This window comes from Perognathus longimembris, chromosome 1, assembly GCF_023159225.1.
Source record: "Perognathus longimembris pacificus isolate PPM17 chromosome 1, ASM2315922v1, whole genome shotgun sequence".
NCBI classification, from domain to species: domain Eukaryota; kingdom Metazoa; phylum Chordata; class Mammalia; order Rodentia; family Heteromyidae; genus Perognathus; species Perognathus longimembris.
In genome coordinates this window covers 160567750-160592955 of record NC_063161.1, presented here as the reverse complement: position 1 = coordinate 160592955, position 25206 = coordinate 160567750, and the positions used below count along the sequence as shown (strand labels likewise).

General features: G+C 69.1%; 1 protein-coding gene across 1 annotated transcript in view; it reads right to left on the bottom strand.

Annotated features, from left to right (window-relative positions):
- The window catches only part of Rxra (retinoid X receptor alpha), an 82871-nt gene that overhangs the window by 10166 nt on the left and 47499 nt on the right, over positions 1-25206 (bottom strand). Inside the window, 6 exon segments of the mRNA XM_048345776.1 lie at positions 2282-2451; positions 9041-9220; positions 9574-9724; positions 15001-15026; positions 15029-15070; positions 15073-15264. Coding sequence (XP_048201733.1) covers positions 2282-2451; positions 9041-9220; positions 9574-9724; positions 15001-15026; positions 15029-15070; positions 15073-15264 — 761 coding nt within the window.

Genomic DNA, 25206 nt, shown 5'->3' with positions numbered 1-25206 from the left:
TGGGGAATCGGGGTGTGGGATCCCTCAGGCCCTCGGGGGGCTGGGGAATCGGGGTGTGGGATCCCTCAGGCCCTCGGGGGGCTGGGGAATCGGGGTGTGGGATCCCTCAGGCCCTCGGGGGGCTGGGGAATCGGGGTGTGGGATCCCTCAGGCCCTCGGGAACAGCCGCGGCCAGGGAAGCAGAGCAGAAGAAAGAGCCGCCCGCCAAAGCATCCCGCGGACAGAAACGGCCTGCCCGGCGGTGCCACACCGTCCAGACATCAGCCAGCGAAGGAATCAGGGAGAAGGCTCCGTGACAGAGGGACCCAGGCCTCCTGGCTGGAGGGAAGGAACAGGGGGGCCTGAGCCTCGGGGAGGAAACTGAGTCACGAGGATGGGCAGTCAGTGGATGTCCTTCAGCCCAATGCCCCATACTTGGCTCCTCACTCAATCCTCCACCTGAACTCCTCCCAAGAGCCCAGCCCTGCCCGGGCTGGCCACACCCCTCCACCACCCCACCCCCTACCCCCCACCCCCGACAAAGCAGCCCTGCTCGGGCTGGCCACACCCCTCCATACCCCCCCCACAAAGCAGCCCTGCCCGGGCTGGCCACACCCCTCCACACCCCCGACAGAGCAGCCCCAGCCCCCCACACCCCTCCACACACCCCCGACAGAGCAGCCCCAGCCCCCCACACCCCTCCACACACCCCGACAGAGCAGCCCCAGCCCCCCACACCCCTCCACACACCCCTGACAGAGCAGCCCCAGCCCCCCACACCCCTCCACACACCCCTGACAGAGCAGCCCCAGCCCCCCACACCCCTCCACACACCCCTGACAGAGCAGCCCCAGCCCCCCACACCCCTCCACACCCCCTGACAGAGCAGTCCCAGCCCTGCCCAGGCTGGCCACACACACACACACACACACACACACACACACACACACACACACCTCATTCCTCCATCACGTAGCTCAATCAGTAGCCTCCTAGTTTGCCCATCTGCCTCAGAGAAGCCCTGGAAAGCAAGAGCCCAGGACAGCCGTGGGGACTGAGGGGTGAGGGGCCAGGGCCCGGGACCACAATGGGGACTGAGGGGCGAGGGGCCAGGGCAGCCGTGGGGACTGAGGGGCGAGGGGAAATTCAGCCGTGTCTGGCACCTGAGCAATGGCAGTGGTCTCTCTGGTCACTGGCCGGCTGCCCCTAGGGCGTCCCATGGAGCCTGGACTGTCTCTAGGAGTGGGAAGAGCCCTGAGGACCGTGGGCTGGCCAGGCCCCAGCAGGCGGAAGCACCTGGGTTACCATCCACGACAGACAGGGTCGGGAAGAAGAGGAGCACAGCAGGTGCGAGGCTCAGGCTCCGGGCCGGCAGACTGGGCCTGGAGGGGCCTCCGGGAGAGGAAGGGCTACGCGGGCTTCTGCCTCAGGCAAGGGCTTCACTCTCTGAGCTCATCTACCGGCAGGCATCTAACGAGCTGCCAGCTCCTGCCAAGGAGGCGTGTCAGCAGGACCACCCAGGCGGGGCCCAGGCCCCACCCGGGAGCCCAGGGGGCCAGGCCCAGCCTGGGAGGGGCTGGGGGAAAGGGGCCCCGAGGCCGACACGGGCTGTCGTTCAGCTGCAAGCTGGGCACTGCCAAGCAGGGGCAAGTGGCCCTGGGGGGCACAGCTTCCTCCCCGGGCGCAGGGCCCCGCACCCAGTCCCGAAAGCCCCCACTTTCCGGGAACAGTGGCAAAAGCAAAGGGCGGAGGATTTCCCCAGGTGATGTTCTTACTGACGGCAAGGAGCGCCTGGCCTCCCTCCACCCTCTGCAGATTCTGCTCACCCCCTTCCAGGGCTGGCGGGTGTGGGGTGCGGGACCCCTCCCCTAGGGTCACAGCAGGCAGGGTTTGCGGGGGGCCCTTCGGGGTCCCCGCGGCCTCTCCCCAGCCCCCGATCGGATGCAAGCACGGAGCTCCACAGGAGGAGAGGGTGGGGTGGGAGGGGGGTGACCTGGGCGGGCCTCATGAGCACAGAGGGCGTGCACGCGAGCTGGGGGAGGGGCGGGGGAAGGCTGCTGTCCCTGACAGAGCTGGGCAGGGGGGCCTCGCCCACAGCCACGTGGGAAGACACTAGTCCCGCACGCGATCACCAACGAAGGAAACCAACCAACGGGGCAGGCGGCCCGGCGGCAGCCAGCCACGGGGCCCGCGACCACCCCAGGGCACCCCGGCGCCCCGGACTCTCGAGGAGGAGGAGAGGGAGGAAAGGGGAGAAACGGAGGCAGGTGGGGTTCTCACACCTACCAAGTCTGGGACTCACCGAGCTGGGGTTCAGACCCATATTGGCCTCCACATAGGTCTCGGTCTTGGGCTCGACTGCCAGCTCAGCTTCTAGAATCTTCTCCACGGGCATGTCCTCGTTGGCGCTGCTCGTGGACTCGACCTCGTTCTCATTCCGGTCCTTGCCGCGCTGCCGCTCCTCCTGCACGGCTGCACACGGGAGGCGCCGTCACGGGGGGGAGGGGGCCCCCAGCACCCCCAGGGCCCACCCCCAGGCCTGTGCTCTCCCCGCGAAGCCGCCCGGGGCCAGGGCGAGGCCCCCCACCACGGTCCCTTCACAGGGGCCCCGTGCGCCCACCGGCCCGCCTGCGTTAGAGAAACCCGGGAGGCCTCCCGAAAGGGAGGGGGGGGGGAGGCCACGGCGCTGCAGCGAAGGCCCAGAGCCAGAGCACAACCGCCTTCCGACCAGGAGCGAGCCCGACGGCCCCCGACGGCCGTGCCCATGGCCACACGCCGGGGCGCGTGTGCGTGGGCTCAGAGCCACGCCCGGGGGCACGCGCGGGCGCGAGCCCTGCCCCTGCCCCCCGCAGGCTGGGCTGTGATGGAGGGAGGGACGGGACCACCCCCTCCCCTCCGCCACCCCGACTCTCCCCTCCCGAGGGAAGGCTCCTCTGGCCACCCCCCCTGTAAGCCCCTAATCTTCCCCATCAGTGCCCGGACGCTGACAGAGCTCCGGTCCCCCCTCCGTCGCTCCCCGCCCCGGGCTGGGTGCGGTGACAGGCCCCCCTCCGTCCCGGCCCAGACGCCCCGGTAGCCCTCACGAGCCGCTGTCCACAGCGCTCACTTGGACCGGCACGGGGCCTCCATGGCACCCACAGCAGCGGCTCTGCGACCGCCGGCCATGATGGCCACCTCCCCGCCACAGGAGCTGCCCACCCAGGTCTCCCGGCCCCCGGAGTCCCCAGGGGATGGGCTGGCGTAGATGCCAGGGGTGGCAGGAGGGAGGCGGGCAGGAGGTAAGGACAGGACACGGCGGCAGCCCCCCGGCCCATCCAGGGTGGGCGGCCGCCACCCCTGGGAGCAGCCTTCGCTCTTGGCCGTCCCCCCACTTCTCGCCTCAGGAGGCCAGGCACATGACACTGTCCCCCGGGGCCTCACACCAGGCCCACCAAGCCGGCCGCGGTTCAGCCCGGGCTGGTGAGGGGGCGCTCCCGTCCCGGGCTCCCCTGCCTCCCTCCCGCCCCGGGCTGGGGCCTCTGCCAGAGCAAGGGGCTTCGCAGCCCGGCGAGCCCTGACCGAGGCAGCCCAGCGCCTCCACGGCACACAGCCGGCCGGGCCACGCGGCCCAGGCCCACGGCCAGCATTCCGCAAGCCTCGTTCTTCTGGAAAAACTGACAGCAGGTGGCAGGGGGGGGGGGGAGGAGGGGGGCGAGGGCGGCAGTGGGGGGGGGGGAGGGGGGCCGAGGGCTGCAGGCAGACGGTGCCCAGCACACAGGGGCGGCCGAGGTTGCCAGGCCCCGGCCCTCGCCCGCCGGGCTGCCACGGCTCCACGCGTGTGGGCACTCACGCCGGGCGGAGGCTCCTCGACCCCAGCCGACCACCGTGGGGTGCGGAGAGCCGGGCTGGCTCCCCCACGGGGGGCCCCAGAGGACGCCGCCAGGCAGAACGTGGGAATCTCGGGACCGGGGCACGGCTGGCGAGCGCGGGTGAGCGCCACAGCCCTCTCCAGGGAGGAGACCGCGCTCCCAGAGCCAAGGAGAAGCCGGCCGCCCTTCCGACGGCCGTGCGGCTGCAGGCGGGACGCTCCGCCGCTCTGAGCCTTCGCCTCCTCGCCCGTGGAATGCCAAGGGTGGCCTCTGCCTTCCCGGGGTCCCTAGGGGGGACATCTGCGTGGGACCGGAGGCCTCCCCCACCACACCCCGCCCCGGCCACACCAGCCCAGCCCCAAGGATTTCTCTCCCGCCTCGCGGCAGTCCCGGGCCGGGGAGCTGGGAGGGAGCAAGCGCTAAGCACGGGCCTCCTCCGGCGTCGGGGCCGGGCCGGCGAGGGGGCCCTCGGCACCTGCCCCCCTCTGCGGGGGCAGCGGAGAACTCGTTAGCAGACGTTTGGTGAAGCGCTTTGAAGCTGCGAAGGGCCCCAGCCGCTGCGAGCGGCGTCGTTGTAAATAGTATCGTTTTATTTATAGACGGCGCAGGGGCAGGAGAGAGCCTGCGGATTTATGTTTTGCCAGCTCAATCACCTTTTAGACGCAGTCATGTTTGACTTACGTTCCACTGGCGCCGGGAAGCCTCAGGCGGGAGGCGTCTGTAAATACAGGGCCTCGTTATCCTCCCCGGCCGGCCGGCCTGGGAGCGAGGCGGAGGAGGCCGAGGAGGTGGAGGAGGCGGAGGAGGCCGAGGAGGCGGAGGAGGCCGAGGAGGCCAGAGTCTGAGCCGCTGCCTGACCCGCAGTCCAGGCTTCGCCCCCCACACACACCCAGGGGGAGACCCAGGGTGCTGAGCAGAGTGGCCAGGCCCCTTCCCAGCTCCCGACCAGGGTCGGGAAGCAGGGGAGACCCTCCATCAGAGGGGGGCGCTGTGCAGCAGCTCCCCGGCTCAGGGTGGGGTGGCCGGGCCCAGCAGCGGATGTCCACGCACACACACGGGCACCCAGACCCCGAGGCCTCCGTTCTGGGCTCTGCCAGAGGGGCTGTCCGTGTCCGTGTGCCTGTGTGTATGTAACACACACACACACACACACACACACACACACACAGCAGACACGCCCTGTCCTCAGAAGCCAGGTAAGGCATTGAGAGGAGGAGCCCAGAAAAGAGAGTATATGGGGTGCCCCTCCAGCCCTCCTAGGCCCACGTGCAGGCCCCCCCCCCACAGCCCTGCCCCTGCCTGCCCCGCCAACAGGCCCAGGCCCATCCTGGCAAGGGGCCAGGGCCCCACGGGGGGGGGGGCACTACCCACCCCCTGCCGGGGAATGCGGCTGAACGAGCCCCGGCGGCCTGCAGGGACAGGCCCTGCTACCCAGATGCTATCGCTGCAGCATCCCTCATCAGCCAGCGAGGCGGGGCCCCACCTGCCTGGAGCCAGAGGGCCCCGCCCAGCAGGGCGGCCTCAGCTGTGGTCAGCCAAGCCAAGCTCCACCCTCCCGGCTCTGGGGTGCAGGACGAGGCCAGTGCGGGAGCCTCGGTTTCCAGGGCCACCATCGAGCCCTGCTACCCACGGCAAGGCAGCACTCGGCAGGGCTGCAGGCCTGGGGCTTCTCAGGAGGGCTAGAACCGGCACACTGGGGCCAAGGCCACTGGCCCCACAACTTCTCCAGACTTCCTGACGGATGCAGCCCACAACCGGCTCCCTGCCCCAGGAGCCTTCCTTGCAGGGCTGGCCTGAGAACAGAGGGGAGGAGCTGGGCTCCAGACACAGGTCCAGGCCCTCGTCCAGGGTGCCCAGCTCCCAATGCAGACAGGAGCAGGGCCGTGCTCCCCTCCCCACCCACCTGTCCTGCTGCACTGGGGCTGCGTACCGCTCACTGCAGGCCTCGGGGAATGTGACAGGACCCAGTTGGGCAGGCATGAGGCCAGGCACTAGGGGCAGGGCCCCCTGGACACAGGGACCCCTCTTTCTCCACCCACACTGACGGTCCTCCAGTCCACGGGCTGAGTTTTGGGCCTGTGCTGGATAAGAGGGCATTTACTACACGTCCAGGGCTCATAAACCCTTGACGGGCTCGGGTGTTTATCTAATTGTCCATCCGTCAGGCGGGTCTGGAGGGCTGCATGCTGCCAGGAGACGGGCCCACGCAAAGAGACAGGCCCACGCCAGGGGATGGGCCCACGCAAAGAGACAGGCCCACGCCAGGAGACAGTCCCACGCAAAGAGACAGGCCCACGCCAGGGGACAGGCCCACGCAAAGAGACAGGCCCACGCCAGGAGACAGTCCCACGCAAAGAGACGGGCCCACGCCAGGGGACGGGCCCACACAAAGAGACAGGCCACACCAGGAGACGGGCCCGCGCAAGGAGACGAGCCCATGCAAGGAGACAGATCCACACAAGGAGACAGACCCACACCAGGAGACAGACCCACGCCAGGAGATGGGCCCACGCTGGGAGACGGGCCCACACCGGGGAGACGGGCCCACGCCAGGAGACGGGCTCACACAAGAAAACAGATCCACGCAAGGAGACGGGCCCACACCGGGAGACAGATGCACGCAAGGAGACAGACCCACACAAGGAGACGAGCCCATGCAAGGGGACGGGCCCAGGCAAGGAGACAGGCCCACGCAGCAGGGCCACACGGCCAGTGCAGCTCTGGACCAGGCACATGGGTAGAGCCCGGCCCCAGTCCTTCCCCTGCACCCTGCTCTACCTGTGGAGTGTGGCAGCACCAGGGCGCTGGCACAGCAGGGTAAGCAGAGCGCCCAGGAACCAGATGGGGGGCAGGGGCAGTGGCCCCGCAGAGCAAGTGTGCGACAGCCACTGGGGGGCACGGTGGGGGTGGGGGGCCACGCTGGGCCCCCAGCCCTGAGCTTGCCGCGCTCCACTGGGATGCACGAGGGGGGCACCCACACTCAGGGCAGGGCGGCCGGGGTCTCAGAGCACCAGGCACCCAGCGCGGCCGGGGCGGACTTGCAGACTAGCGAGCTCGAGGGTCCTCTGGGCTCAGAACTGCAAGCTCAGCCGCTCCAGGCACTCCCCTTAGCCGGCACGCCGTGTCAAGCGGGAACCCCTCTACCGCAGCCGTGCCCACCACATCAAGGGCCAGCGCCCACACACTGACCGTGGCCGGGACCGCCCGGCTCTCCGGTGGTCACTTCCGGGGACAGGAGCTCAGGCCCCAGGCAGTGCTCAGTCCCACGCCAGCACCGACAGCAAGCTGACGGAGGGCAGGCTCAGGGTGGAAGCCAAGCTCCTGAGACCTCTGTCCACGCGCCCTGTCCCAAGTCCTCCCGGGCCTGAATTCCCGCCCTGTGGGGACTCGGCGGTACTTGCCCGCCCTGGGGACGTGGGAGCCCTGGAGGGTTGGGTGGCATGCTCTCCCTGCGGGGTCACTCCCTCCATCAACCCCCCTGATGCCAAGAAGAACGGGAGCCAGGGGCCAGGGTCCGAGCCCAGCGTTTGACCTCAGACAAGGCCTGGATCCCTCGAAACCTCAGTTACCCCACCTGCACCGTCAACTGCAGGCCTGCACCCAAACCAAGCGCTCAGCAAAACACATGCGGGGTCAGCAAGGCCTGGCTGCAGCACTGCACCCAGCACGCAGCCCGCCGGCTCAGATCCGCGCCACGGGCCTGCCGAGAGCGGAGCCCGGCCACTGCCCAGACCACCCCACGGGAGCACGGGCCTGCCACGGGGGAGCACGGGCCTGCCACGGGGGAGCACGGGCCTGCCACGGGGGAGCACGGGCCTGCCACGGGGGAGCACGGGCCTGCCACGGGGGAGCACGGGCCTGCCACGGGGGAGCACGGGCCTGCCACGGGGGAGCACGGGCCTGCCACAGGGGAGCACGGGCCTGCCACACGGGAGCTCCGGCTGCCTGCACGCCCGGCCACTGCCCAGACCACCCCACGGGAGCACGGGCCTGCCACGGGGGAGCACGGCCCTGCCACGGGGGAGCACGGGCCTGCCACAGGGGAGCACGGGCCTGCCACACGGGAGCACGGGCCTGCCGAGAGTGGAGCCCGGCTGCCTGCACGCCCGGCCACTGCCCAGACCACCCCACGGGAGCACGGGCCTGCCATGCGGGAAGGGACTGGGATGAACACGCAGGGAGCTGCGGCACCCAGCCTGCTCTCAAGCCGCCCTCTAGGGGAGGCGGCGGCCGGAGGCCCAGCCGCGGTGGGTGGGGGGCGGCAGGACGCGCACTAGAACACAGGGGTCATCCTGTGCGTGGCCACCGCACGGGTCCCGCAGCCCAACGCGCACACACCCGACGCAGAGGCATCGCGCAGGGCGAGGTGCAGCCTGCAGACGGGAACCCCGAGTTCCACCTGGACAACCCGACACGCTTCTGTGACCGCAGGCCAGTGACCCCACGTGAGCGCTGGGCACGGAGCAGTACCACAGCCTCCGGCCACCATGCAGCCCGTGGCCGGCAGGGGCCAGCACGGCCTGGGAAGGTGGCGGAGCCCAGGTGACTCCGGGCATCTGCTCAGCAACCCCTCCCGTGTCCGAAGGTCCACCCGTCACTCCAGCAACAAGGAGCCACCCGGCCAAGGCCCCTGTGGCCTCCCGCTGGGCGGCCCTCCTCCCCCGCCTCGCCACTCCACGCCCTTTCCTTCCCTGCCCCCACCCCCGGGAGCTGCCGCGCCTCAGGAGAGGCGGCTTCGTTCCTGGCGCTCGGCCTGCTGGGGCCCAGGGACAACGCCAGGGGCACCGCCAAGGCACTGACCGCCGGGCCTTCGCGGTGCCTCTGCCCCGAGTGCTTGCTCACCACTGGCCACACCCACAGGCTGGACCCTGGCCTGGCCACTCCCCAGCTCCTGACCACCAGGAAAGAGGCCGCTCTGCTTGGTGCAGAGGCCTGTCCCACAGCAGGCGCTGGGGGAAGATCTGGGAGGGAGGGAGGGAGGGAGGGAGGGAGGGAGGGGAATGGGCCGGCGCTGAGCCAGGCCGTCACACAGCAAGAGGCAAGCTCGTGGGCAGCCGATGTGTGGGGCAGGCCTTGGGGGACCCCCCTGGAGGAAGGGAGGGAGAGAGGGAGGGAGGGAAGGAGGGAGGGCGGCCATGGAGGGGGCCAAGCTGTACCCAAGCCCACACGGAGAGTGCCTGGGAGGGGGGCGCGCGGCAGGCGGGCGGGCCTACCTTCCCGCTTCATGCCCATGGCCAGGCACTTCTGGTAGCGGCAGTACTGGCAGCGGTTCCGCTGGCGCTTGTCGATCAGGCAGTCCTTGTTGTCCCGGCAGGTGTAGGTCAGGTCCTTGCGCACCGTCCTCTTGAAGAAGCCTTTGCAGCCCTCGCAGCTGTACACCCCATAGTGCTTGCCTAGGGGGCGCGCGCAGGGTGAGTGAGCGTCCCGAGGGGCGGGGGGGGGGGTGGCCCAAGGGCCTCCTACTCTCAAGACGCCCAGCCGGGACCCAGACGTGCCCCGGCCCCGCCCTCCCTGCTCCCACAGGACGACGGGTCAGCGCCCGGCTCCACCCACGACGGCTGCAGGTCTCAGCCCACCTGCGCCCCGGAAGAGGGCACGCGCCCTCCTCGCCTGCTGAGCTTCAGGGGCGACGTCGGGGGCCCTGCGCTCAGGCCGGAGGCGCCATCCGCAGAGGCCTCCTCTCCGGAAGTCTCCGGTCCACCCTACGCGCCCTGCCGACCCCGGCCCGGCAGCCCGGTGGCCCCACCTGAGGAGCGGTCTCCACAGATGGCGCAGATGTGCTTAGTGAAGGACGCCATGTTTCCTGAGGGGTGGGCAGGGACCTTGAGGACGCCATTGAGGCCCAGGGGGGGCTTGATGTCCTCGCTGCTGCTGACGGGGTTCATGGGCGAGTTGAGCTGTGGAGAGAGGACAGGGCCGAGTCAGCGTGGGTCGGTGGCGAGGGGGACAGACGCGCGCCGGGCACCCGGGCACAGGTCCCAGCACCCGCCAGGCACCCCTGTGGCGGGGGAGGTACGGCCAAGCCCCCCTTCACAGAGCTTCCTCTGGGGCACGTGGCCAAGGGGCAGCAGGGCCCCTGCCCTCGGGGCGCCCGAGACACCGGAGACACGCCACTACCACATCCACGGCCATCGCCACCCCTGCCCAATCACCCACGGGAGTCAGGCCTGCCGACGGACGGGGGCTGCGGCCCCCAAGCCCACAGAAGAGAGCAGCAGGCCGGGGGGGGGGGGGCGGGGGCTGGGGCGGAGGCTCCCAGTGTCACGCGCGTCCCCACCGCCCTGCGGGACAGTGGTCTCCGGTGCCGGCCTCGGCGGCCGAGGTTCGCTGTGCGCCCCGGCCCCGCCCACCCGCAGCCAGGGCAAGCGTGGGAAACTCACCCGGTCGCCCTGGCAACCGCTGCAGCGTGCAATGACACAGCAGTTTTGGTTCCGCAGCCTCCAGCCCAGCTCTGCAGTCAGCACGGGAGCCGTGCCGGCGGCAGCAGCCCATCTGCTAGGGCGCGGGGGCCCCAGCTGAGCGGTGCCCCCCCCACTTCTGCAAACCCCTGACCCGGGCACGGGACAGGCCGTGCCGCCATCCAGGCTGCACGGCGCCCTGGAGTAGCCCGGGGGGGGGGGGGAGAGGAGCCCGGCAAGGGGAACCTCACTCCCTCCTTCCTCACGGTGGGTCCCCAGCCCCAGAGCCCCTCCTCACGCGACAGGAAGGGGAGAGCTCAAAGCCCAACACAAAGCAGCCAGGCCCCAAGCCCCGTTCACGAGGCCTGGGCCTCCGGGGCTGCAGGATGTGAGAGGCTGCTTCACGTCTCGGGGTGCCTAGGCGGGCTGCAGGGAGCCCACAGGCCTTTTCCAAGTGTTGGGTGCACAGGGTGAAAGGCCCGGGAGTGGGGGGGGGGGGGCAAACATCAGAGAGGGATGAGAACTGGAGTGGGCAGCGCATGGGGAGAGGGGAGGGAGCCGGGGTGGGAGGGGCATCGGGAAAGGGGAGGGAGCAGGGGTGGGCGGGGCATCAGGGGAGGGGAGGTAACTGGGGTGGGTTGGGCATTGGGGGAGGGGAGGGAACTGGGGTGGGCGGAGTGTCGGGGGAGGGGAGGGAATCAGAGTGGGTTGGGTACAGGGGAGGGGAGGGAACTGGGGGCGGGGCATTGGGAGAGGGGAGGGAACTGGGGTGGGCGGGGCATCAGGGGAGGGGAAGGAGCCTGGGTGGGCAGGGCGTTGGGGGAGGGAGGGAGCTAGGGTGGGGCGTCGGGGAAGGGAGGAAGCTGGGGTGGGCGGGCATCAGTGGAGGGGAGAGAACTGGGGGGGGGGTTGGGGCGTCGGGGGAGGGGAGGGAACTGGGGTGGGTGAGGTGTTGGAAGAGGGGAGGGAGACAGGGTGGGCGGGTAGTCTGGGAAGGAGGGAGCTGGGGTGGGCGGGGCATCAGGGGAGGGGAGGGAGCTGGGGTGGGCGGGCATCAGTGGAGGGGAGAGAACTGGGGGGGGGGTTGGGGCGTCGGGGGAGGGGAGGGAACTGGGGTGGGTGAGGTGTTGGAAGAGGGGAGGGAGACAGGGTGGGCGGGTAGTCTGGGAAGGAGGAAGCTGGGGTGGGCGGGACGTGGGGGGGGGAGCCGGGGTGGGCGGGGTGTCGGAGGGGGAGGGAGCAGGGGTGGGCGGGGCGTCGGGAGGGGGCGGGAGCCGGGGTGGGCGGGGCGTCGGGAGGGGGGCGGGAGCTGGGGTGGGCGGGGCGTCGGGAGGGGGCGGGAGCCGGGTGGGCGGGGCGTCGGGAGGGGGGCGGGAGCCGGGGTGGGCGGGGCGTCGGGAGGGGGCGGGAGCCGGGGTGGGCGGGGCGTCGGGAGGGGGCGGGAGCCGGGGTGGGCGGGGCGTCGGGAGGGGGCGGGAGCCGGGATGGGCGTGGCGTCGGGAGGGATCGGGAGCAGGGGTGGGCGGGGCGTCGGGAGGGGGCGGGAGCCGGGGTGGGCGGGGGCGTCGGGAGGGGGCGGGAGCCGGGGTGGGCGGGGCGTCGGGAGGGGGCGGGAGCCGGGGTGGGCGGGGCGTCGGGAGGGGGCGGGAGCCGGGGTGGGCGGGGCGTCGGGAGGGGGAGGGAGCAGGGGTGGGCGGGGCGTCGGGAGGGGGCGGGAGCCGGGATGGGCGGGGCGTCGGGAGGGGGCGGGAGCCGGGGTGGGCGGGGCGTCGGGAGGGGGAGGCAGCCGGGGTGGGCGGGGCGTCGGGAGGGGGCGGCCTGGTGTAACTGGGTGAGCATGCGCAGCAGCCTTGCTGGTGGAAAGGTGTGCAGATGTCCCGCATCCTGGGCTCTGCCGCGAGTCCTAGCCAGCACCACCTCCCCCTTTCCCAGACCAGCACCCCAAGGCTCCAGCAGGGCGCCGGGATCACAAGAAGCGAGCAGCAGGGCGGAGTGACTCTAGGCAGGGAGTCCCTGGGCGGGAGGAAGCCGCGCAAGGCGGAGGCTGGGGTGCAGACTCTTCACGGGGTGCTGTGCGGGCTGGGAGCCCTCGGGAGCGGACCTGCGGCCCCAGCGCGGAAGGGAAGCGCGGGTCACCCTGACACTGAGAATGGCGAGAAGCACACAGGCCCTGGAGGGCACGGACGCGACGCCCCGGGTCGGAATGCTGCCCCCCCCTCCGTCTCCGTGTGGCTCTGGAAGTCACCGAGCGTGCCACGGGTCCTGTGGGTGAACACACACCCACACGATCGCCTTCTAGGGGCTGCTGCACCGAGCACAGTGCGCACGCCAGGTCCCTAGGATGCTGACTCGGCGTGGAAAACAAACCCCAGCTGCAGCCGTCACGGGGCCCCCGAGAGGTGGCCGCTGGAGCTGGCTTCCTGGAGGAAGGGGCACCGGGCAGGGCACGGCCCTCACTGCCCCCCACTGCCCAAAGTGGGGTCCAAGGGCCTCGGGGAGAGAAGAAGCCATGGGCTGCGGCCAGAGCCAGGGGCAGACACTGCCGGGCGCCGGCTCCCTGCATCCTAGCAGACCCCTGGGGCTGGAGCCGGGCCAGAGAATGGCATCAAGACGGAACCAAGGCGGGGCCCAGGGCCACCACGCACCCCTTCGGGCTCCAGCAGAGGCCACCGTGTCACCCTCTGACAGACAGCAGGCGGCAGGGCGCGGAGGCGGGCCGGGAGGAGAGCGTGCCGGGCTGCGAGCTGACCGCGCAGGGCTGGGACTCCAGGAAGCACAGGGAAGCCCGTCCCCCGTGGAACCCGCAGCCCCATCCACCTGGAATTTCTGCACAACCTGTCTCCCAGGAGCCCCAGACGGTGCCCGCCCTTCCCTGGAGCCCGAAGCGTTCGTGCAAGCCAGGGTGAGGGTCGCCCCCTTCCGGGCTGCTGGCATGGGCTTCGGTCCCGACATCATCAGTGCCGGCTCAGGTCCTCTGCTCCTCACCCGCCATGGCCTCTCCCTTCCAGGCCCCAGCACCACAGGGCGTCCAGACCCAGCACACGACAGCAGGGCCTCTTCCTGCCTTAGCCCCACGCCACCCCGTGTGCAGCCAGCTTCGTCTTCCCACAGTGCTATGCCAGCTTCCGTGCCCAGTGCCTCACACCGCAGCCCCGGGGGCCCAGAGGGCTCTGCTGGGTCACGGCACCCCCCCCCCCCCGGCAGCGCTTCCTAGCTGCAGCCAGCCTGACTCCATGGGGCTCACAGGGGGAGACACGGGGAGTGGAGGCCATGGTCTCGCCTGCCCTCTGGGCGCAGAGTGCCACAGACAGCAGGAGCGGACGGGGCGGTGATGCTAAACATAACACCGACAGGCCAAGGGAGGTGGCCGGGCCTCCCTGGTGCCAGCACCTCGGGCCTTCCACCCGTTTCCGGAAGACCAGGCGACACCCAAGGGGACCGAGAAGCTCGTGTTCGTGGGCAGGGCCCCCAGCTCCTCCACACGCTGGGTCCCCAGGGAGCTGGCGTGGGAAACGCCACCGAGCTCGGGCACAAGCTGCGCGGGGCCCTCGGGGGCAGGGCGGGCGGTGTGGCTCGCCGGGCGTCACACGGAAGGGGCTGGCAGCTGAGCAGCCCGGGGCAGGGGCCACCGTGCGGTCCCTCACGGGCATGCCACGACGGGAAGGCTGGCACGCCCGCGTGTCCACCCTAGAGCCGCAGCCCAGACTTAGAAAGTCACAGCAAGGGGCCTGGGAGCGTGGCCTAGGCGCAGGGCTCGCCTAGCACCCATGAAGCCCTGCGTTCCATTCCTCAGCACCACAGACACAGAAAAACCCAGAAGTGACGCCGTGGCTCAAGTGGTAGAGCGCTAGCCTTGAGCAAAAAGCTCAGGGACAGCGCTCAGGCCCTGAGTTCAAGCCCCAGGACTGGCGGGGGAAAAAAAGAAAAGTCAAAGCAAGAAGGAAGGGGGCGGGCAGATGGAGGTCCCGAGGGTGGGCCTGCCACACAGAGGCCACTGGCAGCTACGGGAGCAGGCACCTGGCTCACCCAGGCTCTGACAAGAGGCACTCAGGGCCTGGGGGCGGGGGGGGAACGGGAGATGAGGTCCCCTCAGCCCCTCCGCCCCCCGCAAGGGCTGGGCCCAGCCCCTCCTGCCAGACAACGGCTTCTCAGTCCACGACACCCCCCGAGTCCATCCAGGCCGGAGGACCATCCGTGAGCCCAACGGTGGAAATGGTTTCCACGTCCTGCGGAGGACCAGCAGCCACAGAGCTGCCGGAAGCCCAGGCCGCCACCAGGAGCCTGTGCGGGGCCAAGGCCAGCCGCCTGCACCGAGCCCAGGCACCGCGACCGCCGGGCTAAGCATGGGCGATGCGGGAGGACCCGGCCCACGTGATCAGGGGGCTGCCAGGGAGGCCGCCGAAACCTGAGGAAAAGAAGCAGAGCCCCCCAGAGCGCCCAGGGCAGAGGCAGGGCCGGGCCGGCCTGAGCACCGCAGGGCAGAGAGAGGCAGGGCCGGGCCGGCCTGAGCACCGCAGGGCAGAGAGAGGCAGGGCCGGGCCGGCCTGAGCACCGCAGGGCAGAGAGAGGCAGAGCCGGGCCGGCCGCAGGACCTCTGCAAGGAAGCCGCGCTGATGGGAACCTTCCAGGTAAGGGTTCGGGTCAGTCAGCACTGAGGTCAGCCCGGCGGGCCCAGAGCCTCCTCTGCGGACAAGCGGGAGCGATGGCAGCTCCCTCACCTGGGAAAGCAGCGCCGCCCCAGCCCCATCCTCCCCGAGACCCCACCCGGCACTCACCTGGGGGCTGCCCGTGCCGAAGCCAGGTTGGGCGTGGTGGGCACCGACATGGAGTGCGGGCCCATGGGGAGCTGATGACGGAGAAGGGCGGGCCCATGCCGTTGATGGGCGAGCTGAGGGTGCTGATGGGAGAGTGCAGCTGCCCCGGAGAGCCCAGGGGGGAGCCCAGGCCGGGCCCCAGGGACGGGTGCAGCGAAGGGGCAGCCATGGAGCCTCGGCCCGTCGGGGAGTTGAGGGATGAGGAGTTCACCTGGGTGGAGAAGTCTGTAAGACAGGAACCAGCAGGAGGTTAGGTCAGAGGGGGCCCCCGGGGTCCCGGCCCGCTCACTCGGGGGACCCCCGCCCCCGGCGGTGCCGCCCACTCGAGTCCACTCCGCGGGAGGCCAGAGCTCCCCGCCCAGGCACCGGCCCTCCCGGCGGGCGTGGGGCCCACGCAAGGCAGGAGAAGCGCGAGGACAGCTGCCCGTAGGGGCTCCGCGCAGCTGAGCCGCGGTCCCCGGGCCAGCACCCCGGTCTGCCTACTGGAGAGCGCGGGGCCTCCGGAGCGTCCCCTCCCCCGGGGGCCGGAGGCGAATGCGGGGAGAGCCTGCCGTCCCCCGGGGGCCAGCCATGGCGGGCAGGTCACAGAGGACAGCGGTGCCTTCCGGATGAGGAGGCACTGCACGCGCCGGCCCCTCCACGGCCCGAGTCTCCCAGGGCGGCAGGAACCGGGCCGCTGGGGTCCCCCGCCAGGGGCAGCTCAAACGCCAGGCCCCAGGGGCCCCGGACTCCAGACTCGTCCGGGTCTCACAGGCACCGGGAGCACGAGCAGACCAGAGGAGGAGGGAGCACCAACTCTACCCACCGGGAAGCTCCAGGGCTCCGGGGCGTGAACCCACCGCCCAGAGAGCAGGGAGGCGGGGAGAAGCCCACGCACACCGAGCCCCGGAACCCGGCAGCACGGGTCATGAGCTCTGCCGACAGGCGAGGCGCTCTGGGAAGGTCACTCGCCCTTCTGGACCTCAGTCTTCCTAAGCTGAGAAGAATCGCGGTCCTTCCTACTGCCTCACCACCCTGCACCCGGCTCCGGCGGCGGGAAGCGGCCCCCAGCAGTCGGTCCGGGGACGTGTCACCAGCCTTAGCATGCCACTGTCACCATGGACCTGACACTCGGGGCAGCACAGCCACGGTGTCCCTGGTGACCGCAGCAGTTAGGAAGTCGTGACCCCAGGACCGGCCACTCCGGAGAGCCCGGCCCATCCTATCCTGCAGCCTCCTGACACTTCTTCCTGCTTCTCCCTGCAGGAAAGGGAGCCGGGGCTCCAATTCAGAAGGGACCAGGGCAGTGGGGAAGGAGGGCAGCCCGGCTGCCGCAAGTATCTGGGAGGGAGAGCTCACTGGAAACCTCTTGAACTTCAAAACGTCAACTTAATGAACGTGGAAACAATGGCGGCGGCACCTACTGGCTAAGATGGGTACTGCAGACCAGCCCTATTAGCCATTACACTCTGGGACAAGGAGGTGGACTATACGTATACCAACAACTGTGAACCCGTTAGGCCCGCGTATACAGGGAAGGGGGGGGGGAGCGAGGAAATGAGAGAGGACAGGCAGGAGAGTGGACTCAAGAGGAACACACACAAGCTCAGCAGCTTGTAAGAATCTGAAATTCTTGTACCTGCCAGAGAAGCCATTACTACCACCACCCGTGGCAGATGTGCAAACTGAGGGACCAACAAGACAGAACACGAAAAGGGCCCCAAAGCCTACTTCCTTCCATCGGCAGCCAACCCAAGCAACACTGCCAGATCCGCTAGCACTGGAGAATCACCAAGCCTCCCACCTCACCTGGATGAGGAAACCCAGGCCAGCTATTCAGTTCCCAAGCCTCTGTGTCCCCATCCGTGAAATGCAGACAGGTGTGTAGCTCTGTGGGACAGTTCTGACCACCGAAGAAGGAAAGTGCACCGGAAGGAAAAGCCAGGGCATACCCGTGGGTCAAGGCGAAGGTCAGGGAAACTTGCCGCCCTCCAAGCTGAGCCCTGGCCGGGCTGGGTCCCCTCTCAGTGCAACCAAGAGATGCTCCCCGGTGACTTGGGGCTCAAGTTTGCTCCTGCCCACCTCAGCTCTACAGACTTTCCAGGGACGGGCAGGGCAACCCCATGGGCACGCAGGACAGGACGGAATGGGCAAGCCAGACAGGCCTAGAAAGGCCCAGCTGCACCCACTTTTTTTGTGGCCCTTGAAAACAACACGAGGGCCGGTGGCCAAGGAGGACATTTCTTCCAGTTTCTCCATGCCCCCTGCTCTGTGCCGTATGAGGTGACATGGGACAGTAGACATGGAACTGGAGGAGTGCCAGGGCCCTGGGCCAGCCTACCACAAAACCCGGGGAGCTTCTTCCTAGCGAGCTGTCCCCAGACACCAGGCTGCCCTGCCCGCCGCAAGAGAGAGGGGAGGGGAAGGGACCGGTGCCACCCAGAGGACCGGGACTGGGAGGAGGCCTCTTCAGCAGGGCCTCGTGGCCTGAGCTGCCAGGCTGGTTGTGGGCTTGCTGGCTCCCCCACCCCACCCTAGGCAGGAAGAGGAGGGTGTGGCCACAGAAAGCTTCAGGGGGAGGGAGAGGGAGGGATGGAGGGAGCCAGGCTACTCGACTGCCAGCTACCAGGCTGCACCCTAGGTTTCCCTGCCCCCCTTCCCCCAAGACACCGCCATACCTAGTCCATTTGAAACCACTGAGGAGGGGCACCAATCAGATGGAATAACACACTGGCCAAGAGGAGTGCGGAGACCTCAGGAGGAAGGGGAGGCCACAAGGAGGCAAGCCCGAACCATTTCCTCCACCCCAGACCACCCCCAAGGGCCTACTGCTGCAAGCCCAAGGGTCCCATAATTGTTCCCACCAGGCTGACTGCTCAAGGAGCCCCCGGGGCTCCAGACCCACAAGGGCTGCCACTAGAGCGAGCAGCCGTGGCCTCCTCAGGCCTGCCCGGCCCCCAGGCCCCCACCCCAGGCCTTCCTGTTTACACAGAATGTCCACCGCAGACACCTTCCCGGAGCCAGGGTGACAATGGGCTGGGTGTGTTTTCTGGAGCCTTTCGGAGAGAGACGCTTTCTGGCCAGGAAGGGAACAGGCAAAAAAAATGTCTAAACATCCTCTAGCTGCAGAGCGAGGCCCCCCCCCCCCGGCCATGTGCCTCGTGTGTGCTTGCCCGGCTGCCGCAGCTCCAAAGCCACGCTGCGCCCTAGAAGGGACCTTGGCTGGTGGGACACAGGCCCGGGACTGCAGGGAGCCCCTCGGGAGCCGGTCCAGGAGCGGGCAGTCAGCCCTCCCCACGGGGCCCTCCCGGGGATGGGGCAGGAGAGACAACGCTCACCGCCGGCCCCCACACCCCAGAACCTCACACCCCTGACCACCTCCCTGCAGGACCACCAACCAGCCATGACCCTGGGCAGGAGGGGGTGGCCGGGGAGCCGACCGGAAGCTGGGGACCGAGGGGACCGAGGGGAGAGGAAAGCCAGCCCTGGCCCTGGCTCTGGAGAGAGGCCCCAGCCTCCGAGGCCGCGAGGCCGCGGTCCAGAAAGGTAAGCAAGAGACAATGAAGAATTCCTCCCCCCAAACGTGAGCGCCAAGAGGCAGGGCGAGGCAGAGGAGGACGGGCGGTCCCCGCCAGGACAGCGTGTGATCGCGGCAACCTGGGCAGCTCCGGCTGCCCCCCGCCCCCCACCCCCGTGCGAGCCGGAGTTACCCCCCTCAGGAAGGGGCACCACCCCCAGGGCTCCCGAGCCCTTCCCGAGCCCTTTCCTCGTGGATCTCCACCCGTAGGAGGACCCAGCAGGAATTCCCTTCCGGCCTCGGCCTGGCAGCCAGGGCCAGCACAGCCCCCGGCCCCCCGGCCCCCAGCCCCTCCCGAGGGGGCCCGAAGGCCACCCCCACCGTCGCAAGCACAGCAGGGGCAGCGCAGGCCCAGCGCCCGCGGGACAGAAAGGCGCAGGGCACCCCGGCCCCCTCTGCAGCGGAGCGGGGCGGAGGGCCTGCTCCGGACCCAAAGGAGGCACACGGGAAGGGGAAACCGAGGGCCCCGGGGGGGGGGGGGGGGGGGAGGAGTGCCCGGCGCACACAGCAGGCCAGGAGGCACGCGGTGAGCCCGCACCCAGACAGGAACTGGGTCCTGAGCAGCGTCCCCCCCACCCCTGCCTGGGGACCCCCCCGGAACTGAAACCCCGAGGCAGGCGGTTAGGAGGCCCTCGGAGCTTACTGGGCCCCCAACTTCCGGAAGTACCGCTTCCCTTGCCACGGAGGAGGGAGAAGCGGCCGCCCTGGTAGGGAGTGACGGACACGTGGCAGGGACCGCGGCGACAGGCAAGCCCTTAGCCCTCCGGAGCCTCCTCTTCTGCAGAGGCGGTGGGGACCCTCCCAGCCCTGCAGCAGCCGGCGGAGGGGCGCAGGGTCACCCCCCGCTGCCTCCTGGCCGAGTGTCGGCTTACAGCTCACGTGGCCCGCGCTGAAATTTCAGCTCTCCTGGGGTCAACCTGACCTCTCCCCACCAAGGGGCCCAACTCCCAAATCTCCTGTGAGGCCTCGGGTCAGCTGGATGGTCAAGAGAAGCCTGGACCTGCTCCTCATCCAACCCTGCCCGCCAGAGCTGGGAGGCCCCAAAGCACAGGGCGCGCCACGCCAGGAGGCCCCCGGCGAGAAGCCTCGACGGGCCGGAGGAATTCCCTCCACCACCACCCCACCTCCCGCCCAGGCCCTAGAGCTTGGCCCTGCCCTGGGTCTGCAGGGGTGATGGACGCAGGAGGGCAGGGCCAAGGTCAGACAGGACCCTCCTGAGAAGCAGAGATGTATCTCCGTGCTGGACACCAACCAAGGGAAGTTATTTCTACAATAAAGCTGGAGGCAGGGTAGGGCCCGTGGGGTATGCAGCAAGCACTCGGCAACTAACAGTGCTTACCCCTGTGCTGTCACCCCTCCCAGTCACCACCACCCGCTTTCACACCAGCACCATCGCTACCACCGTAATCACCACACCACCACCGCACTGGCATCACCACTATTACCGTGAGCTCCCTCAACGTGAGTGCCATCATCACCACCGACAAAATTGCCACTACCACCATCACTATCACGAGCACCACCAACTTTAATGTCATCACCACCATTGATATTCCTACCACCACCATCGTGAACACCATCACCACCATCAGAATCACCAGTATCACCACCATCGTGAACACCGTCACCGCCATCAGCATCGCCAGTATCACCATCGTGAACATCATCACCACCATCCGCATCATCAGTATCACCACCACCATCGTGAACACCGTCACCGCCATCAGCTTCACCAGTATCATCACCGTCATGGTGAACACCGTCACCGCCATCAGAATCACCAGTATCACCACCACCATCGTGAACACCGTCACCGCCATCAGCATCACCAGTATCACCACCATCGCGAACACCGTCACCGCCATCAGCATCACCAGTATCATCACCGTCATGGTGAACACCGTCACCACCATCAGAATCACCAGTATCACCACCACCATCGTGAACACCGTCACCGCCATCAGCATCACCAGTATCACCACCATCGTGAACACCGTCACCGCCATCAGCATCACCAGTATCACCACCACCATCATGAACACCGTCACCACCATCAGCATCACCAGTATCATCACCACCGTGAACACTGTCACCACCATCAGCGTCACCAGTATCACCACCATCGTGAACACCGTCACCACCATCAGCATCACCAGTATCACCACCACCATCGTGAACACCGTCACCACCATCAGCATCACCAGTATCACCACCATCGTGAACATCGTCACCGCCATCAGCATCACCACTATCACCACCACCATCACGAACACCGTCACCACCATCAGCATCACCAGTATCATCACCACCGTGAACACCGTCACCACCATCAGCATCACCAGTATCACCACCACCACCATCATGAACACCGTCAACACCATCGTGAACATCTTCACTGTCATCGTGAACATCATCATCTCCATCTCACTATCACCACCGCGTCTCCCTCCCCACTACCATCGTCCCAGCACTCCAATCATTACCCATCACCATTCACCAGCCATCCCTCCCCCTGCACCACTGTGTCGATGGGAAACTACGGCCCACAGAGGCTGATGGGTTTGCAAGTAGCAAAGGGACTGTTTTGGGTTCCCTTGGCCCTACTTGGTGAGTCTGGGGCTGGCCCGGGAGGGAGGGGAAGGGGAACAGGAAGTGGTGTCCAGGCTGGCGGGCCCCTGGCACACAGCCTTGGGGGTACTAGGTTGGCTTCGTGGGGACAGGCTTGGTGGGAGCCCAGCCACGGTGAGGGAAGTGGGCAGTAGAGGCAGGAGGAAGAAGGCGGGAGGAGGGTCTCCCCGTGAGTGGGCGGTGCCGGTGCCCAGGCAGCCTTAGGCAAGGAGCAGAGTGAAGGTGGCACAGACCTGAGCGCCGGGCCCAAGGTCTTTGCACGAAGTTGCCCCTCTGTGCTCCCTCCACCCAAGCCCACAGCCCTGAAGCCCAGGCCCCTAGGGAGACCGCCCAGCAGGTCCAGCCGGGCTCTTGCTGCTCACTGCCGCCACGCCCCCGGGCTGTGAGGTGCTGACAGATGCCCACAGCGGTCACCGTGTGCGGTGCTCAGCTGCCTGCGCCATCGCAACACAGACGGGGAAACCGGGCCTCGGGGCTGCGCTCCCTGTGAAATCCCTCACCGCTTAGACGTGCTGGGAGAGCAGCGTGGGGGTGCAGGGGTGTGTGTGTGTGTGTGTGTGTGTGTGTGTGTGTGTGTGTGTGTGTGTGTGTGTGTGTGTGTGTGTGTGTGTGTCACAGACAGTTCTGGCTTCACCCGAGCAGCATGGGGGTGCACCCTGGCCTCCTCCCTCAGGTGTTTCTCCTCTGCCCCCCCGGGTGGGGGAGGGAGATGGCCTCAGCCGATTGCCACCCCTCGGATGCAGGCTCGTGGCCAGTACCTGGGGTACTGCAGAATGGAATCCTGAACCTCAAATATGAGGTTGGTCCTTTCAGGAGCGCTCCGAGGTGCTGCTCCCGCCGGCCCAGAGATGACCAGAGGGCAACGGGCGCTGAGGTGACCTCGCCGGTCGGCCAGCCTGGCCGGGCCAGCTCCGAAGGCACAGCCAGCCAGCCCAGGGGGCCATGGTGCTCCACCGGTACCCAGCCCCGGCCGGGGGTGCCGGTGGGGTCCCCGCACGGCCTCCCCTCTCCTCGCACTGTCTCGTCGGTGCTATCTGAGCCGCGCCCTGCACCCTGCCAGCGGCGGTCAGAGGCAGGACACAGAGAGCAGCTGGAGTCCCCGTCACAGAGCAGTGTGACCCACCGGCAGTGTCCTCCCAACCCGTGCCCCGCACGAGACCCACGCCGGGCCGGTGACTGTCACCATCCTCGGAAACAGGCTCTGCAGGGTGACAAAGACACATGTCCACGGCAGACCCTGTGGCTCGGCCACCGGCAGGGCTGGCACCGAACGCCGGGAACTCCTGCAAGTGCCCACCGGGGCGGCACAGCTACGCGTCCCACCGAGGGGAGACGAAGGCAGGAACGCCAGCCAGGCCCGAGCCGGGCCCCACCACAGCCACCCTCCCACGCCCTTGGCCACGGGGGTCGGCGGGGCTCGACACACAGCCCTGGCTGCTGGGAGTCGCACGCGCGCACCTAGGGGCGGATGCCCGCTGGCCACCCAGACGGAGGCGCACCTGAGGCCAGGGACGACGGCCTCCCTCCCCAGTCTGTCCCCCACCCTCTGCGGTGCCCGCCCAGGCCTTCGAGGAGGCGGGGCGGGAGGAAAAGAGGGGAACTCTCGGGGAAACCTCAACCGCCCGCTGCTGTCGGGGGGCGCGGGGGCCCTGTGGACGCGCGGGCTGTTTTTCTTCAACAGGAAAAGAAATGATTGTTTCGCTTTGAGCCATGGGGCTCCTGGAGGCTCCGGAGCCCCGCCACCCACCCACGGCTCTGTCGCGGAACCCGCAGGGCCCAGCTCAGCGCTCTGCACTGCCCCAGCCCCCCCTCCCCCGCCCCCCGCCTTCCCGAGCCACCCACTAGGCCCCTCGAAGGCCTGCAGGGCCCTCCCCGGGCCGCGTCCCGCCCACGGGCGTGGAGAGACACGGGACTGTCGGGGCAGACACTGCCCCGGGCCCCCTGCGGGGCTGGCCTCTCCCAGGGACATCCCCAAGCCCGCCCACCGCACGCTCGGCACCACGGATTTCCAGGGGCGGGCAGTGCCGGCAGGGAGGCTGCCGGGGGCCGGGGGGGGGGCTTGGAGGGTAGAGCACTGCCCGCCGGCCCCGCAGTCAGAAGCCAGGCCCTCCGGGGTCTGTCCCCACCACCTCGCCCCTCCTGGCCCGTCCAGCACGAGGCACCTCCCCTTGGCAGGGGCGCCCACACCCTCCTGACTTAGCGGCAGCCACCGTGGGTGCCCATCCTGAGCAGGAGCCTGGCGGGCGGTCTTCCGCAGAGGCAGACTGAGGATGGGACTTCCCCCGTCACCGCCCACAGCCTGGTGCCCTCCCCGCTCCCTGGGGGGTGGGGGGGACAGGGCCCCCCCTGCAGCTAACCACCACCAGAAAACCCCACGTCCCAGCCCACCAGCTGACAGCCCCACCCCCTCCCGCAGCCCTGGAGCCCCAGGCCGGGCTCGGACGCCTCCCCGGTGGCTCGGGTCCCAGCCGTGCCCAGGAGGCCCGTAGGCTCTACTCCCCGGGTGAGGGAGAATCAGCACCCCCCCCCCAAGTCGCCACACGCAGGCCTGGTTGGTCGGTCAGGCTCTGCCACCCTTTCCTCTCCAGGACCCGGGCATTGTGGGAGGGGGGTCCACTCAGTCCCAGGGAGCCGGGCAGGCGGCCACAGCCTCTCTCCAAGGCCTCCATCCTCACGGACGCCCCCGAGAATGGCCCCCGGCCCCTCGGTGTAGATGGGCACACCGTCCACGCCACCGCCCCCTCGCTGGCCACCTGACAGGACGGCCACCGCCGCGCCATCCCCAAGCCCGCCTCCCCACCCCCGCCCCGGCCGGCCCCGCAGGGGTGCAGCGCCCACCGCCCCTGACCTCACCAAGCGCCGGGGGGGGGGGGGCGAGGGCTGGGGACGCAGCCCAGAATGCCCTCCCCTGGCCAGCCTCTGCAAACGGGGCGCGCTCCGGAGCTGCCGGGGGTGGGCTGCGGCCGGCCGGGAGCGCAGCACGGCCCCCCGGGGCTGAGCGGGCTGAGGCGCGCGGGGGACCTGCCCCTCCCCCGGGGGCGGGAGCCCAGTGAGGGGGCCCAGGACGGGGGAGGCCCCGCGCACACTCCAGGGGCCAACATGCACCCCGACCCGGACCGGGTGAAGGACGTGCCCTGGTGCCTAGCAGCGGGGGAGAGGACCCCAGAAACGTGCTCCCCAAGGCCACCTCTGCCCCAACACGGCAGCTCGGCTGCAGCAGGCCCCCTGAGCTCGCAGCCGGGGCACCTGGGGAGCCCCCGGGGGTTCACGCCAACACAGCAGACAGAGGACGGCGAGGGGCCCCGCCAGGTCAGAGGTTAGGGGCACAGGCGCAACCCCCTCACCTACCCAGATGCACAAGGGCAACAGGAGCGGAGAAAGCCTGACACACTTGTCACCCCGTCCACCCGCGTCGCCTCCTTGGGATGCCCTTGCTCAGCGCCCAGTGACTCAACTCTGAGCGCGGTGCCAGAAGACGCCTCATCGGTTTCTCAGAGAGCCGAACGATCAGAAAGGGGTCAACGTGGTGGCAAGAAACAACTGAGCGCAGACGGCGGGCACGACCCGCCACCGAGGAAGGAGCCCAGGCACTGCGGCTCACCTCACCCGAGTGGGGCCGCGGGCAAGGAGACCGGGGCCCGCGGGACACTGAGGACACCTGGCCCGGCCACCCAAGGCCCACAAGAACCCCTGCCCCACGGTTCCCGCGGAAAGCACGCCTCGGCCTCTGCTTCCCGGGACAGGGCCGGGGCCGGGCGGCCAGCGTGCGGCTTTATCCACGCCGTCGTGGAGATGCGAGCACACGGGGACGGGAGCGACCCTGCAACCGTTTTCTGCCTGCATGTGTTTTACAAAGCAGCAAACCAAAGTCTGTCCGCAGCCAGCGGGGACGAAGCCCTGTATGCACATCTTGCCCCCCCTCCCCTCCGCCAGAATCTGCTAGAAGGCTGTGCCCCCAAGTCCTCCGCCCCTCCAAAGCAGGC